Raw genomic sequence first — 14,525 nt, 5'->3', positions numbered from 1 at the left:
AGAGTAGGAGACATACAATTCTCCCCCACAAATTTAATTAATGCATTTTGGGTTGATCTTTTTAAGAGTATCATCCGCATGGAAGCATGTCCTCTGGAATGGTGGTTGAAGCATGAAGGGGCATATTGTTTAGCACATCTGGCACATAAATATCTTGCACTGCTGGCTAAAAAAGTGCCATGGAAATGCCTGTTCTCACTTTCAGGTGACATTGTAAATAAGAAGCGGGCAGCATTATCTCCTGTAAATGTAAACAAACATGTCTGTCTTAGCGATTGGCTGAACAAGAAGTAGGACTGAGTGGACTTGTAGGCGCTGAAGTTTTACATTGTTTTGTTTTTGAGTGAAGTTACGTAACCAAAAAAAATCTGCATTTGTAAGTTGCAGACATTGCACTGCAGTGCTTGTACGAGGTTAATTGAAAAATACTATTTCTTTTGACTGTCATTTTCCCGTGCAAATATTTGTAATAAAAAAAAAGTGAGCACTAGATACTTTGTATTCTGTTATAATCGAACTCGATATATTTGAAAATGTAGAAAAAAATCCAAAAATATTTTTAAAATTTCAGTTGGTATTCTAGTGTTTAACAGAGCAATTAAAACGGCAATAACTGGTGGTTGTTTTTTTTATTGTGGCTACTTTTTTGAGTTAATCGTGTGAGTTAACTGCGATTAATCGACAGCCCTAAAAGGAAATGTCACGCTCTCATTTCCAGATAGCGGACTAAGGCACAAGGGGAATACGTGACTTGCCTGAATTCACACAGGAAACCGGTAGCAGAGCCAGGAGCTGATTCCAGGTCACATGAGTCCCAGAACCACAAGATCCTCTTGCCTTTCCTCTGGTTCTGTGATTCTCTTACCATAGTGTTTCATTGACCTGGGTAGAATCTTTGTGTTGGCATTTAAAAAAAAACAAACCCTCTATGTATTATGCCCCTTGGTTTCCAAAGAGCATAGTACATAAAGTTTGTACATTCCACCTGACGTAAGTGATGGTACTTTCCCTGCATGCCCACAGCTTTCCACCAGGCCTACAGTTTCTTCAGTAAGGACGCAGATGGCAATATTGACCTACAAGGCTTGGAGACGACTGCAGAGAAGCTGGGGATTAGTTTAACCGCACAAGAGGCCTACGACGAGCTGTCATATGCTGATACGGACGGTGAGTGTACACAGTCGTCCCAGGTTTAGTCCACAGTGGTTCATTCCAAGGGTCTGGGTTTGTGAGTGTGTGGCGTTGTGCTCCCTTGAAACTCCTGGCACTGGGGGAGAGCAGGGCTTGGTGCTAGACACTGTTCCTGCATGTCACATGAAGCAGTCCCTGCCCTGGGGAGCTTACAGTCTAAGTAGTGCAAGACAAAGGGTGGGAGGAAAAACGGATTATGCTGGCGTTTGGTGACTTGCCAGAGGCTACCCAGTGAGACTGTTATAAGCGGGGAACTTGCAGCAGCTCTTCGGCGTGCCTTAACTCGTTGTCCCCTGCACTTGGTTACAGAACATGACTGCTGTAGGGAGGACAAAGAAAGCATATTAAGGCTACAGCAATGGTGAGATCTCATAGCCCTGAAAACCAGGAGCTGAGAGAGTTAAAGGTGCCACAACATCCTGACCCCCCTCCCCAGGATGTAGGTATTGACTCAATCATAGAACATTAGGGTTGGAAGGGACTTCAAGAGGTCATCTAATCTAATCTAATCTCCCTGCTAAAAGCAGGACCAATCCCCAGACAGATTTTTATCATAGTTCCCTAAATGGCCCCCTCAAGGATTGAACTCTCAACCCTAGATTTAGCAGGCCAGTGCTCAAACCACTGAGCTGTCCCTCCCTGCTGGGGTGTCTATTTCTTGGTGCCATGCTGCCTGGCAGAGGTTTGTGCTAACTCCAGCCACAGCAGTGGAGTGCCTGGTCTGTTACAAAGTGAGAGACCAGCTCAGGGCCGGTGCAACCATTTAGGCGATCTAGGTGGTCACCTAGTGCACTAGGATTTGGGGGGGTGCCACTTTCTTTGACAGCCACTGCGGCGGCCGGATCTTCGGCCGCCTGGTCATCGCCGTCATTTAGGCGGAGGGAGCTGGGGCAGGGGAGCGCGGGGAGGGCCGCCTGCAACAAGTAAGGGAGGGGGGGAGGCATGCAGGGGAACTCCCCGCCCCAGCTCACCCCTGCCCCACCTCCTCCCCGAGCACGCTGTGGCTGCTTCACTTCTCCCGCCTCGCAGTGCCTAAGCTGATTGGTGCTGCAAGCCTGGGAGACGTGGGAGAAGTGAAGCAGCCACGGCGTGCTTGGGGTGCTCGTGCTGGGAGCGCTCGTGCTTGGAGCAGGCGTGAGCTGGGCCTGGTGGGGTGCCTCAAGGTGGGGGGTTAGGAGCTGCTGCAAGGGGGGGTGCCTCAGTTTGGAGGGGGGGAGCGCCTCAGGGCGGGGGCTCGGGGACGGCGCAAGGTGGCAGTTTTGCCCAGGGTGCGAAACAGCCTTGCATCGGCCCTGGACCAGCTCAGTGTGAAAGCAGGGCTCTTACAGGGAAATGGGCATGGAGTGGGAGGGGGGCAGCTGTGCATAGGACTAGCTCCTGGGTGGGCAGGGAGTGCACTAGGCTGGCAACATGCTGATCCAAAGGGCTAGGGGCCAAGGGGGGGATGGGACTATGCCCCACCTCCTCATCAGGCAGCACCATGACAGGCACCATGTGATTGGGTGATGGGAGAGGCCTGGCTCAGTGGTTTGAGCATTGGCCTGCTAAACCCAGGGTTGTGAGTTCAATCCTTGAGGGGGTCAATTAGGGATCTGGGGCAAAAATCTGTTGGGGGATTGGTCCTGCTTTGAGCAGGGGGTGGGACTACATGACCTCCTGAGGTCCCTTCCATCCTAGGAGTTTGCCTGGCAGCTGTGCCTGCCCCCTCAGGAGGAACCCTTGGGCTGCCCTGACACTCTAGCCAGTGGGTGTATAGCAGACACCATTAGTGCACATTTGAGGAGCCCAGAGTAGAACCCAAGTCTTTCTGCTCCCAGAACTGCCCCTCTGCCAGCTGTGCTAAAGGACACCTCCCTAAGCAAGTCTCTCTGTGACAACGCTGACTCATACATACAAGACCCCTCCTCAGCCCTTTCCAATGGAGCCCGTGGCTTAAAGCCCCATTTGGGCTCAAAATGTATTGGCACCTTAGGTTGATCTGGGTTTCAAACTGGGCTTCACTAAGGTTTTCTCCTCTTGTAGTCCTCTGTCCCATGCACACAGGTCAGAAGCAGACCAGGCATACAGCTATCGCTAGGGCCCTACCAAATTCACAGTCCATTTTGGGTCAATTTCACAGTCATAGGATTTTTTAAATTGTAAATTTCAGCTATTTATATCTGAAATTTCACAGTGTTGTAATTTTAGGGATCCTGACCCAAAAAGGAAGTGTGTGTGTGGGATGGGGTGGCGCAAGGTTATTGTAAGGGTTGAATTCAAACTGGAACAGGTCCAGAGACGGGCTACTAGGATGATCCGAGGAATGGAAAACCTGCCTTATGAAAGGAGACTCAAAGAGCTTGGCTTGTTTAGCCTGGCCAAAAGAAGGCTGCGGGGGGATATGCTTGTTCTATATAAATATATCAGGGGCGTTAACGTTAGGGAGGGAGAGGAATTATTTAAGTTTAGTTCTAATGTAGGCACGAGGACGAATGGGTACAAACTGGATATTAGGAAGTTTAGACTTGAAATTAGACGAAGGTTTCTAACCATTAGGGGAGTGAAGTTTTGGAACAGCCTTCCGAGGGAAGTAGTGGGGGCAAAAGATTTATCTGGCTTCAAGACTAAGCTTGATAAATATATGGAGGGGATGTTATGATAGGATAGTTTAATTTGGGCAATTGATCTTGGATTATCACCAGATAGGTCTGCTCAATTGTCTGCGGGGAGATGTTGGATGGGATGGGAACTGAGTTACTGCAAAGAATTCCTTCTTGGGTGCTGGCTGGTGAGTCTTGCCCACATGCTCAGGGTTTAGCTGATCGCCATATTTGGGGTCGGGAAGGAATTTTCCTCCAAGGCGGATTGGCAGGGGCCCTGGAGGTTTTTCGCCTTCCTCTGCAGCGTGGGGCATGGGTCACTTGCTGGTGGATTCTCTGCAGTTTGAGGTCTTCAAACCAGTTTTGAGGATTTCAATAACTCAGTCCTGGATTAGGGGTTGTATAAAAGTGGATGGGTAGGGTTCTGTGGCGTGCCTTGTGCAGGAGGTCAGACTAGATGATCATATTGGTCCCTTCTGACCTATGAGTCTATGAGTAAGGGGGATTGTGGTACTGCTACCCTTACTTCTGTGCTGCTACTGCTGGCCGCGGCGCTGCCTTCAGAGCTGGGCAGCTGGAGAGCGGTGGCTGCTGGCCGGGAACCCAGCTTTGAAGGTAGATCCACTGCCAGCAGCAGTGCAGAAGTAAGGGTGGCAATCCCATGACCCCCCTAAAATAACCTTGTGACCCCCCTGCAATTCCCTTTTGGGTCAGGACCTGCAATTTGAGAAACGATGGTCTCCCTGTGAAATCTGTACAGTATAGAGTAAAAGCACACAAAAGACTAGATTTCACGGTCTGTCACACATTTTTTGGTAGGGCCCTAGCTGTCACTCTGACACAGGCTCCCTTGAGCAGCATGGCCTCAGAACTTAGATAGACCCATGCTGATGACAACCAGTGGAGTAGGGGAGGTATTATGCACTTGTCTAGTGTGGATCTTAGCAGCAAAGCCCCCACACCGCTAGCACTCAGGGGAAGGCGGCTGTAGCCAACCTGGCCTGGAGTAGGCCCATTACTACCTTGTCCCTGGGGTGAAAGGCACTTGATCAGTGGGAAATGCTGTTTATCTTGCAGGAGATGGGAAGGTGAACTTCTCTGATTTTCTGACCATTGTCAGCGACAACAAGCACTTCATCCAGGCTATAGGTGAGTGCGGTGAACCCAGCTCAGCCAGTGGGATTGGCCACGGTCCCCCCAGCAATGTTAGTGTGTGGCCAGAGAACCCCACTTACCTAGAGGCATCGGTGTTACCTGAACCTTGGGTCGATCTGGAGTTCACGTGACGTGGACTCAGACATCAGCATCTGGGGTCCCCCAAAGAATGAGCTTATGCACAGCTGGCCCCCATTCGAAACAGCTGTACAAAGCCTTGACAATCCAGCTCGGGGGAGGAGGCTGCTGCTGAGCGCCAGGATGAGGCCTGGGGGCACAGAGAAGAGTGCAGGCACTGGCACAACTCCCCAAGGTAGCCTGGCCCATGGGCAGGAATCACCGTGAAAGGGGAGTGATGACGGGGAGCCCAGGAACACTGGGGCATATGAGCAGAGTTCAGATAGCTAGGGTCAGGTAGGTCAAAGCTGTGCTCCACATACTCAATCTGAGACTCTCTGCCTGGAATACCAGGACCAAATCTGCCTGTTCCAAAGGGGTGGGGGAGCAGCATTATCTGGAGATACTATGCTTCCTTGGGAGATGGGAGAGGGCAGTGAGAAGTACCCCTTGCTACAGATGTAGCTTGCACTTTCCCCAGTGCACCACGCAGGAGCCATGCTCGCACACATGCATGCACCATACTTTGCCCAGAGGAAACCTTGTTGGCGGTCACTGGTGCTGACTGCGGTCTCTGAAGTTGGTGGGATGGGCGCTCTGCTTGATGTGCATCTCCTCCCCAGCCCCCGAGAAAGGCTGCCTGGAGGACTTTGATTCCATCGACGCCACGGGAATCCTGCTCTTTGAGGTCCTATCAAAGCTGGTGGAAATGTCGGCTCTGCCAAGGAAGGCCATGCTTGAAATAGTCAGGTGGGTGCTCAAAGCTCTGGCAAGGTCTCCAAAGAGAGGAAAGGAGATCTCCATTTCATAGGCTCGGCAGAGTCAAACAGCGGGCTCAGGGCCAAACTTAAAAGGTATTTAGACACCTAAAAATGCAGATAGACACCTAGTGGGGTTAACAAAAGCATTTAGGTGAGTTAGGCCCCTAACTTGATTAGAATTAGGCCTCTGACTCACTTAGGCGCCTAGTGGAATTCACAGTAGTGGTTATCTGCATCTTTCCGTACTTAAATACCTTTGTCAAGCTGGCCTCAGTGAGCAGTATACCTATGTAGGCAAGGGCAGCCATACAAATGAGGACAAAACAGGGCCCTGTGGATATATTTCATACCTCCTCCCTCTGCCCTCTGGAGAACAAAAACACATCTGTTCTATCTGCCATACGGCACACACCAAAAAGCACATCCCTCTTCTCTACATAGCCCTTATGACCTTACCTCCCTATCACTGCATAAGCCTCCCAGCCTGGCTGCTTTCATCAAGCTGGAGCATTGTCTGCTGGCTCCTTCTTGGCAACCTACACCCTTGCAGGGTATGAAAGACGAAGATGGCTGGAGGCTGCGTGAAGGAAATCTGTGGGTGGTGGGGGGCCGACCTCTGGGCTAAATCAGAATCGCCAACCTATCTTTAAAGGTGACCTGCAAAGAAAGAGAGGTGGTGTGGTTTGCTTCCTTATGGTGAGTAAAGAAGGCCTGGAAAAGGTTTTTTTCACCCTTAGAAGGAGTACGGTTGTCAAGTCTTGCCTCTCCAGGTCTGGGTGGAGGACTTGGAGGTATGGTCTCAGAGCTTTCTCTGCCCTTTATCAGCAGGGCGGGGAGCTGAATCCTTAAGACAGAGAGCCCTCTCCCAAGTGTTTTAAGATGCTTTAAAAACAAGGGTGCTAGACTCAGTTACTCATCTTCTCAATGAACTGTATCTTCCACCATGAGCAGTTACTGAAATCAACAGGGTCCAGTGGTATTCAGCGTGCACCAGGGTATCCCAATGAGAGACTAATGCTCTTTGGATATCTGACTAGAAATCCCTTCCCTCTCACAGTGAATCAGGATTCAGTATCTGGATATTGCAGGTACCATAATCCGATGAGTTCTCTAGCTGTCCACAGAGTCTCCAAGGAGACAGAAGAGCTGAATTGATGCTAAAGTTAAAAATATATATATTTAAAATAGGAAAAAAAAAACTTTCAAATCCTCCCCAGCATTCTCTATGCAACATAAAGCAGGAAAAGGACACAACCTCCATTCCACACACCCCTTTGCCAGCCCCCTTTAAAGAAAGTGAAAAAGGCTGTTTGCTGGTTATAGCTGTCCTGCATGTAGTGTGTTTGGTGACCCTGCGCTGTCTTTCATCTTCTAGTTACTACCGGCAGAAGTTCCTGCTGTCCACTGGCAGGAGGGTCTGGATAGATGCTGGTGGCTCAGTGGAGTATGGGAAGGGGCTCCGCACGCTCAGAAAATCCCCAGCTCCTCAGCGAGGCAGAATCACTCCTATGTCTGCCTTTGCAGGTGCTGCCCGCATCTCAGTGATGAATGACAAAGAGTTGGAAGCCTATGTGGAAACCCTCAAGGGTAAGAACTTCACGTGGCTCAGTGTGTTTGAGTGGGAATTTCAGGGGCGGTGCCAAAGAGGCAGAAGGCCCCTTGGGGGGGGGGGGGGGTCACAGCTATTCACTGCAGCGTCCTGTGTCCATTGCCAGTAAGGAGAAGTCCCCTCTCCCTACCAGACTTTTGGGCTTTGGGTCAGGGCCGAGGTTAGCAAATCCTTTTTTGCTACCTGCACCCACCCAAAATAGACACTGCTTGGAGTCCTCCAGGGACTGCACAATGACATGAGTGATAGGAGGAAGCATATTCTTGCAGTGAAAGTGCAGGACGCCTGGGTTCTCTTCCCAGCTGTGCCACAGACTCATTGGGTGATCTTGGGCAAATTGCTTCAGATTTACAGAAGTGGCCACTGATTTGGGATGCCTCCAAGCCAGGACTAGAACCCAGATTTGCCAGTTCCAGATCACTTATTTGAGTAATCAAATGGAGGGGAGGGGCACTCTTCCAGGCTCCACCCACAAAATAAGCTCCACCCCTGTGGATCACCAGACTGACACCTTTCAAATGATCAAAATATGATCATCTGTTCTCTGAGCACCTTGAACTTAGTTCTTCCCTCAGTGGGGCTTGAATATGCCTCTGATAGGCTCTTTAGATTTGATGCTTTCTTGATTAGTAAAAAAAAAAAAAAATAGTCATCTCTCCCAGATGCCACCCACTGATGGCACCAAAATGGGACATCACTCACAGTAAATTGTGTAGCTCTCCTTTCTTACATGAGGAATGAAATAGTTGACCACATGTATTATCAGCGCTGTCACCATGTAGAAGAAATATAAAATGGGAGAATTAAAGTTGGTGTGATAAAGTTCCTCTTCTACCTTGGTGGGTCCTGTGCTTATTGGTGGATTTTGCTAGCCTCAGAGATCTTCCTGTGTTGGATCAGGAGTTGGGAGGTTTTAGGGGGAACCCAGGCCTGCCCTTTACCCCAGGTTCCAGCCCAGGGCCCTGTGGACTGCTGCTGTCTATAGTGCCTTCTGGAACAACTACATGACAGCTGCAATTCCCTGGGCTACTTCCCCATGGCTTCCTCCCAACACCTTCTTTGTCCTCACCACAAGACCTTCCTCCTGGTGTCTGATAACGCTTGTACTCCTTAGTCCTCCAGCAGCACAGCCTCTCACTCCCAGTTCCTTTTACTTACTTTTACCCACACCCACCACTAACTGGAGTGAAAGCCTTTTTATACCAGGTGTCCTGATTAGCCTTAATTAATTCTAGTAACTTCCCAATTGGCCACAGGTGTCCTAATTAGCCTGCCTGCCTTAATTAGTTTTAGAAAGTTCCTGAGTGTTCTGGAATAGTCCCTGTTATCTTACCTAGGGAAAAGGGACCTGCTTAACCTGGAGCTAATGTATCTACCTTCGACCACTCTTTTGTAGCCGTCTAGTCTGACCCTGTCACATTGGTTAAAGCAATATGGGTTGTAAAGAAAGGCCTTGAAAGTAAAGAGTTATACGGCCCGAAAAAATGAAGTAGGGAGGACGTCTGGTTCAAAGAATAATTAATGAGATAAGGGGACGTTTCTAAAATGGCTTCTGATCAGTCCGGTGACTTGTTTTAAATAAGACACAAATGATCTGTTTTAAAAAGAGCCAGCATGGCCCTTCCCACCCCACATACCAATGTTATCTCAAAAAACAGGGCCTGTGTTAACCCAGGTACAAAGGAAAAACTGTGTGTCAGCAAGAAGGAGGGGAAGAGATAATCTTATCTGGATTAAGACTGGAAATAAGGGTGAACTGTCTCCAGTTGTCCAGTTGTCTCCAGTTGGCTCTTACCCGAAGTCAGTAATTGGCAATGACATCACTTATTTTTTAAAGGATATAAACAAAGTAAACTCTTCAAGGATTCATTGCTAATACCTGCCTGACCACATCGGACTGAACCAATATGGGTCTAAGCATCCTTGAGTGTTTAGTCCAGTTGTAAATATCTTGATCAAATGCTTATAAATGTTTTGTTACCATTTGGTTGTAGTAAATTGCTTATTATTTAGGCTTTGTGGGTATGTTTAGAGCAATTGTATAAATACCTTTTGGCCTCTGGATTTAATAAAGCAATTTATGGTTAAATTAGTATGATAATATCCTGCGTGAATAATAATTCCAACACACAAGGGAACCTTAAATAACCGTTCAGTTCTTCTTGGTGGCTGCTCGGTGTATAATAAATAGTTCATGGGCTACCATGTCTAGTTCTTACAACCTATGGCTAAGACTTTCAAAGGTGGCCTCTAATTTTGGATGTCTCCGTTTATGGTTTCCCAACTTTAGACACTTGTGGATTGATGATTCAGAGGTGCTGAGCACCCACAACTCTTTGCCTACAGCTGGAATAGTGGAGGCTCAATACTTCTGAAAATTAGGTACCAGATCTGTAAAGTTGGGCACCCAAAATCAGAGGCTGCTGGCTCATATTTTCCATGTGTTTAACAGAAAGTAAGGTACAAAAAAAGGAGGAAAAGTGAATAGGGGAGATCTCAGAATGTATAGTCCTACAGTGTTGGATTGGTCAGAGAATGGGAGAGCAAAGGGCTAGAAAACAGACAGTGGGTACCGTATCCAATGAGTGATATCCATTCTTTTCTTTTCCCCTTTGCTAGCAAGCAGTGTCCCCTCCGACAGTCCTTATGCTCAGGTACCCATCTTCCCATTGCTTCCCAACCGGGATGGAATGTCAATACCGAAGCCAAAAAAAGACTTACAGAAGCTGGAGATGCAGAGAAGGAAAGAACCTATATCGTCCTTTGAAAACCATTTTTTCCATAAAAGAAACTGGCTGCGCGAGGCAAGATAAGCAAACAGTTAATCTCTGTAATAACAGATGACACACAAGGGCAGGTCTGAGTTGTTGTGCTGTATAGACTCTTCCCCATTGAAATGTGTGGGTTAGCACACATCCTTTCAACGCTTACATTCCCTTGGACTCAGGGGGTCAAATTCAGTGATGTCAATGGAGTGTGACTCTGCGTAAGCCTGGAGTTGTCTAAGGTGATGTAATATACACATTGAGGGTGACGGAAGGAAGTGTAAATTACACAAACTTAACTTCCTTTTAGATCTTTTGAGACTCATCTCTGAATGTGGCCACTGGAAAATTGTTCCCAGAAATGTTCTTGAAATGAATCTATGAATGCTGCACCATTTAACCTGCAGTTTGTGCAGCTAGCATACTGTGGCTGTCTGTATGTTAGAGATTACATCAAGTGGGGAATTCTGGTGGTTTGTATACCTGGCATTCACCAGAGGTATAATGGATAGAATAGCTCTCCCCTTTGCAGCCCAGAAAGCCCAATACCTCTGGGTGACTATTCCAGGTAAGACAGGGATATGCTTTTACAGGGAAGAAAATAGTCTTGATTTCTCTTAAACATATTAGGCTGGCTGAAAAGAGTGTGAGTTTGATCCCTGTCCTAAAAGCTTTGAGGCAGGAGATTCTGACTGAATCCCCCCACGTTCCCATCTGCCACAGATATAAAGAACATATGATAACATGATAGCCTGATGGGTTGTCTTGGTGGGATGATTAAAGGAATGAACCCTACCATGCATGCAGCAGAAGAGGCCAGCGAGCTATCCGTCCCACAAAACAGCCTTGGTCTCTCACTTCCCAATCTCAATATATAATCAAGTGACCTAGACCACACAAGATACTTAATGAAGATGTCTACTTTCTCTATGGATCTCCACAACACGCACCCTGAGATATGTGGACAGCAGATGGGAAATCATGGCTGTGCGTGACAACACTGAAAGATCTTTTCCGAGCAGCAGGCTGTGCTTCCTCCTCTTGGGGACAGTCCTGGAGCATAGCAGTACTGAAAGTAGATAGGGCCAAACACTGCTCTTGTATATTGCTGTGTAAATCTAGACTAGTAACTCCATTGACTTCAATGGAGTGAGTCTGGATTTACACCGATGTAACTGAAAGCATAATTTTGCCTTGTACATATACTCTGGTACCCTTGCATTGCTGCTGAGCTATGGCTAATCAGATCTCATGCTTCAGCCTGACTGATGCAGGAAGGGATTTCCCCAAATGAGCTACATAAACAGTTGGCCAGGTACATTAGAGAGGATTTTGTTGTCCCTGAAAGCAGTAGGTCACAGCCACTGCCTGAGGCAAGAGGCCTGTCTTGATGGACTATTGGTAAAGCCTCTTTTTCTGCCTTTTTCAATCAGGCAACTGCATTCAAACCTCCTGATTACTTCAGAGACAAGAAAAACTCCCTTAGTCTCGGCCCTCACTTGATGGAGAGGCGACACCGTTTGACTATAGAAGACCTGCCTGAGATACGACTAGATGTGAGTACAAAGTCTACCACCCCCTCCAAAGAATTCCTCCCTCCCTTCTTTCTGGTATTTTAGGAGATAACCAGTTTTACACTCCATCAGATCCTCGCCAGTCAAACACACTCTTCTTCCAAGGACTGGCTGGCCCACGCATTCAGAGTGGGGTATAGGGGCCCTTTCATCTCCAGGGCACTACTTTGGGTTGCTAGCGATGAAAAGATGGCTATTTTGTGGCCTTTATAAAGGGTTCGGTCCTGGTTAATGGGCCACATCACACGAACCAGCATCCATCCCAGCTGTTCCCCTTTGTGGAGGTCAAAGATGGCCATGGCCACCTAATGCTACCCTTTCACCTGGCAGCCATCCCTTCAGGGCAGGGCTGGGACAGGAGTGACGGGCAGCATCTGGACGTTTGCATTGCCACACTGCCCATACTATGGAGAAAGGACTTCAGCTCCCAGTATTGTCAGTCTGACCCCTTCCAGACAGAGTAAGCAGTGTCTCTCTCGAGTTGCTCCATTTTGCTTGTTGAAACATAAAGCTGCTTAGGACATGGAACAAATTCAGACCCGATGTACGCAAATGCAACTGCCACTGACTTTGCTGGGCATGCGAGATGCTCAGTGTCTCTGAAAATCAGATCATTTTTATAGGGACTTAATTTTAAGTAACTCAGATTGGAAACTCTTGCCCTGAGATCCTCACTGCTCCACATGGACATTAAAGATTCCATCTGCTATTTTCTGTAATAGTAAGAGGAGCTGACCCAGTCTACTTGGTCAAAACTCCCCCCTCCCCCTTAAATTGTTAGCAAGTGTTCAGCCTGATTGCTGCCCTCTACTCCCAGAGGTGGCTGCATTTCAGTGGTGCTTTGAAGCCCCTTTTGAGACAAAAGGTGATATAGAAATGTATGATTATCAGTAACCCAGACAGTACAAATTAGTGGGTTGCAGGTTCTCCATACCCCTGTTCCACCATGATTGTCTCCTGGCAACCGTTCCTCCTCTCCCAGAGGCATATGCAAGGGTTAGGAGCAGCAAGTACAAATACCATTAGCTATTACCACTTAGATACAGTAGCAAGGTGATGGTGACCATAGGCCAGGTCCACACTACAGCGTTAAATCGATTTAAACAGCGTTAAATCGATTTAACGCTGTAACCGTCCACACTACAAGGCACTTAAAATCGATTTTAAGGGGTCTTAAAATCGATTTCTGTACTCCAGCTAAAGAAAAGGAGTAACCCTAAAATCGATATTACTAAATCGATTTAGGGTTAGTGTGGACGGATATCGAAGTTATTGGTCCTATTCTTTTACTGAGCTACCCAGAGTGCACCGCTCTGGAAATCGATGGTACCCTGGACGCACACCACCGAAGTAATGTGCCCTAGTGTGGACGCGTAAAATCGATTTTATAAAACCTGTTTTATAAAATCGATTTTACTAATATCGATTTAAAGCTGTAGTGTGGACGTAGGCTTAGAAATATTGTAGGAACTGGGGTATATGCACAACCCTTTATAATACAGTGACTGTAGTTACACTGAAGTTCCAGTGTAATTACAAGGTATAACCCATACAATGAACTTTCTGGTGAAAGAATTTTAACTAAGCATCTATATTACTTCATGCAATTCCTTGAAATTACTGTGAAGTATGAAACCAAAGGGATAATAAGAAATGTCAGTTAATCTTTCCATTACATAAATTGGTGATATTTACCAGCATCTAATTGCAGTCAGTGCATGATAAAGGGTATCCAGGATTTTTTTTTGACCACTTCACACCTCCCATCTGTCAGACTTCTGCAGTAGCTGGTTTCCATTTGGGTAAAGATCTGGCTCCATGCTACTCTGCAGCCTCTTTCAACCTCCATCTCTTCTCCATAGGTGAAGAGGGTAACTGAAATGTACAAGCAGGGGATGGCACTGAAGGAGAGGAACAGGATGCTGAAACTGTGGCGGAGGTTGCACGGTGGCCAGATTGGGCTAGAGTCAGGGAACCACAGCTTCTACCACACTTTCTCCACCTACTCCTGGTCGTGGAACGCTCGCCAAGAGCTGGTGACACCCAACGAACTTCAGCAGTATGATAACAAACTGTACCGCAGAGAACATTCCTCAGCCCGCTCCGATGACAGCGAAGTCAAGAGTGGGATAAGGAAAGGAAAAGAGAGGAAATGAAAAGAGCCATGCTGCTCCATTTTCTTAACATCACTGTTGACTATTCTCCTCCTTCCCATCCCATTATTTTTCCCTATAAGTCTCAGGCTCTTACACAGGTCACACTGTCCGAGGGTAGGAAAGAACTGTTTCCTCTTTGCATAGTGGTTAATACAATGAGAATTAAAAGAGAAACATGTTTTTCTTCTACCAGTCTCCGCTCTTTCTCTATAACAATCACTGGATTCAGGAATATCACTGTAGGGGTTACCTGACAGATTTGGGGGAGCGGTATCAAGATTCTCTATTCTATTCCTAGCTCTGCCACTGACTTTGTTCCTTGGTTTTCCCATCTCTGAAATGGGGCTCATACTTACGTCATAGGGAGGGAAGCTGCAGGGAGTTCAATGACTCATTACTAGGGCTGTCGATTAATTGGAGTAACTCATGATTAACTCAAAAAAATTAACTGCGATTAAAAACTTCATCGAAATTAATTGCACTGTTAAACAATAGAATATGCATAGAAATTTATTAAATATTTTGGATGTTTTTCTCTGTTTTCAAATATATCGATTTCGATTACAACACAGAATACCAAGTGTACAGTGCTCTTTATATTATTTTTGTTACAAATAT

General features: G+C 47.0%; 1 protein-coding gene across 1 annotated transcript in view; it reads left to right on the top strand.

Moving 5' to 3' along the window:
* The window catches only part of EFCAB3 (EF-hand calcium binding domain 3), a 64,362-nt gene extending 50,315 nt beyond the window's left edge, over positions 1–14,047 (top strand). Inside the window, exons 29-35 of the mRNA XM_030541340.1 lie at positions 1,024–1,167; positions 4,848–4,919; positions 5,666–5,792; positions 7,179–7,390; positions 10,032–10,216; positions 11,611–11,733; positions 13,614–14,047. Of these exons, the coding sequence (XP_030397200.1) occupies positions 1,024–1,167; positions 4,848–4,919; positions 5,666–5,792; positions 7,179–7,390; positions 10,032–10,216; positions 11,611–11,733; positions 13,614–13,907 (1,157 nt within the window). The 3' untranslated portion in view covers positions 13,908–14,047. The remainder of the gene's footprint in view (positions 1–1,023; positions 1,168–4,847; positions 4,920–5,665; positions 5,793–7,178; positions 7,391–10,031; positions 10,217–11,610; positions 11,734–13,613) is intronic.
* The last annotated feature ends 478 nt before the right edge of the window (positions 14,048–14,525 follow it).

The sequence above is a fragment of the Gopherus evgoodei genome, chromosome 23 (genome assembly GCF_007399415.2).
Source record: "Gopherus evgoodei ecotype Sinaloan lineage chromosome 23, rGopEvg1_v1.p, whole genome shotgun sequence".
Lineage (NCBI taxonomy): Eukaryota > Metazoa > Chordata > Testudines > Testudinidae > Gopherus > Gopherus evgoodei.
This window is presented reverse-complemented; position numbering and strand designations above follow the sequence as displayed.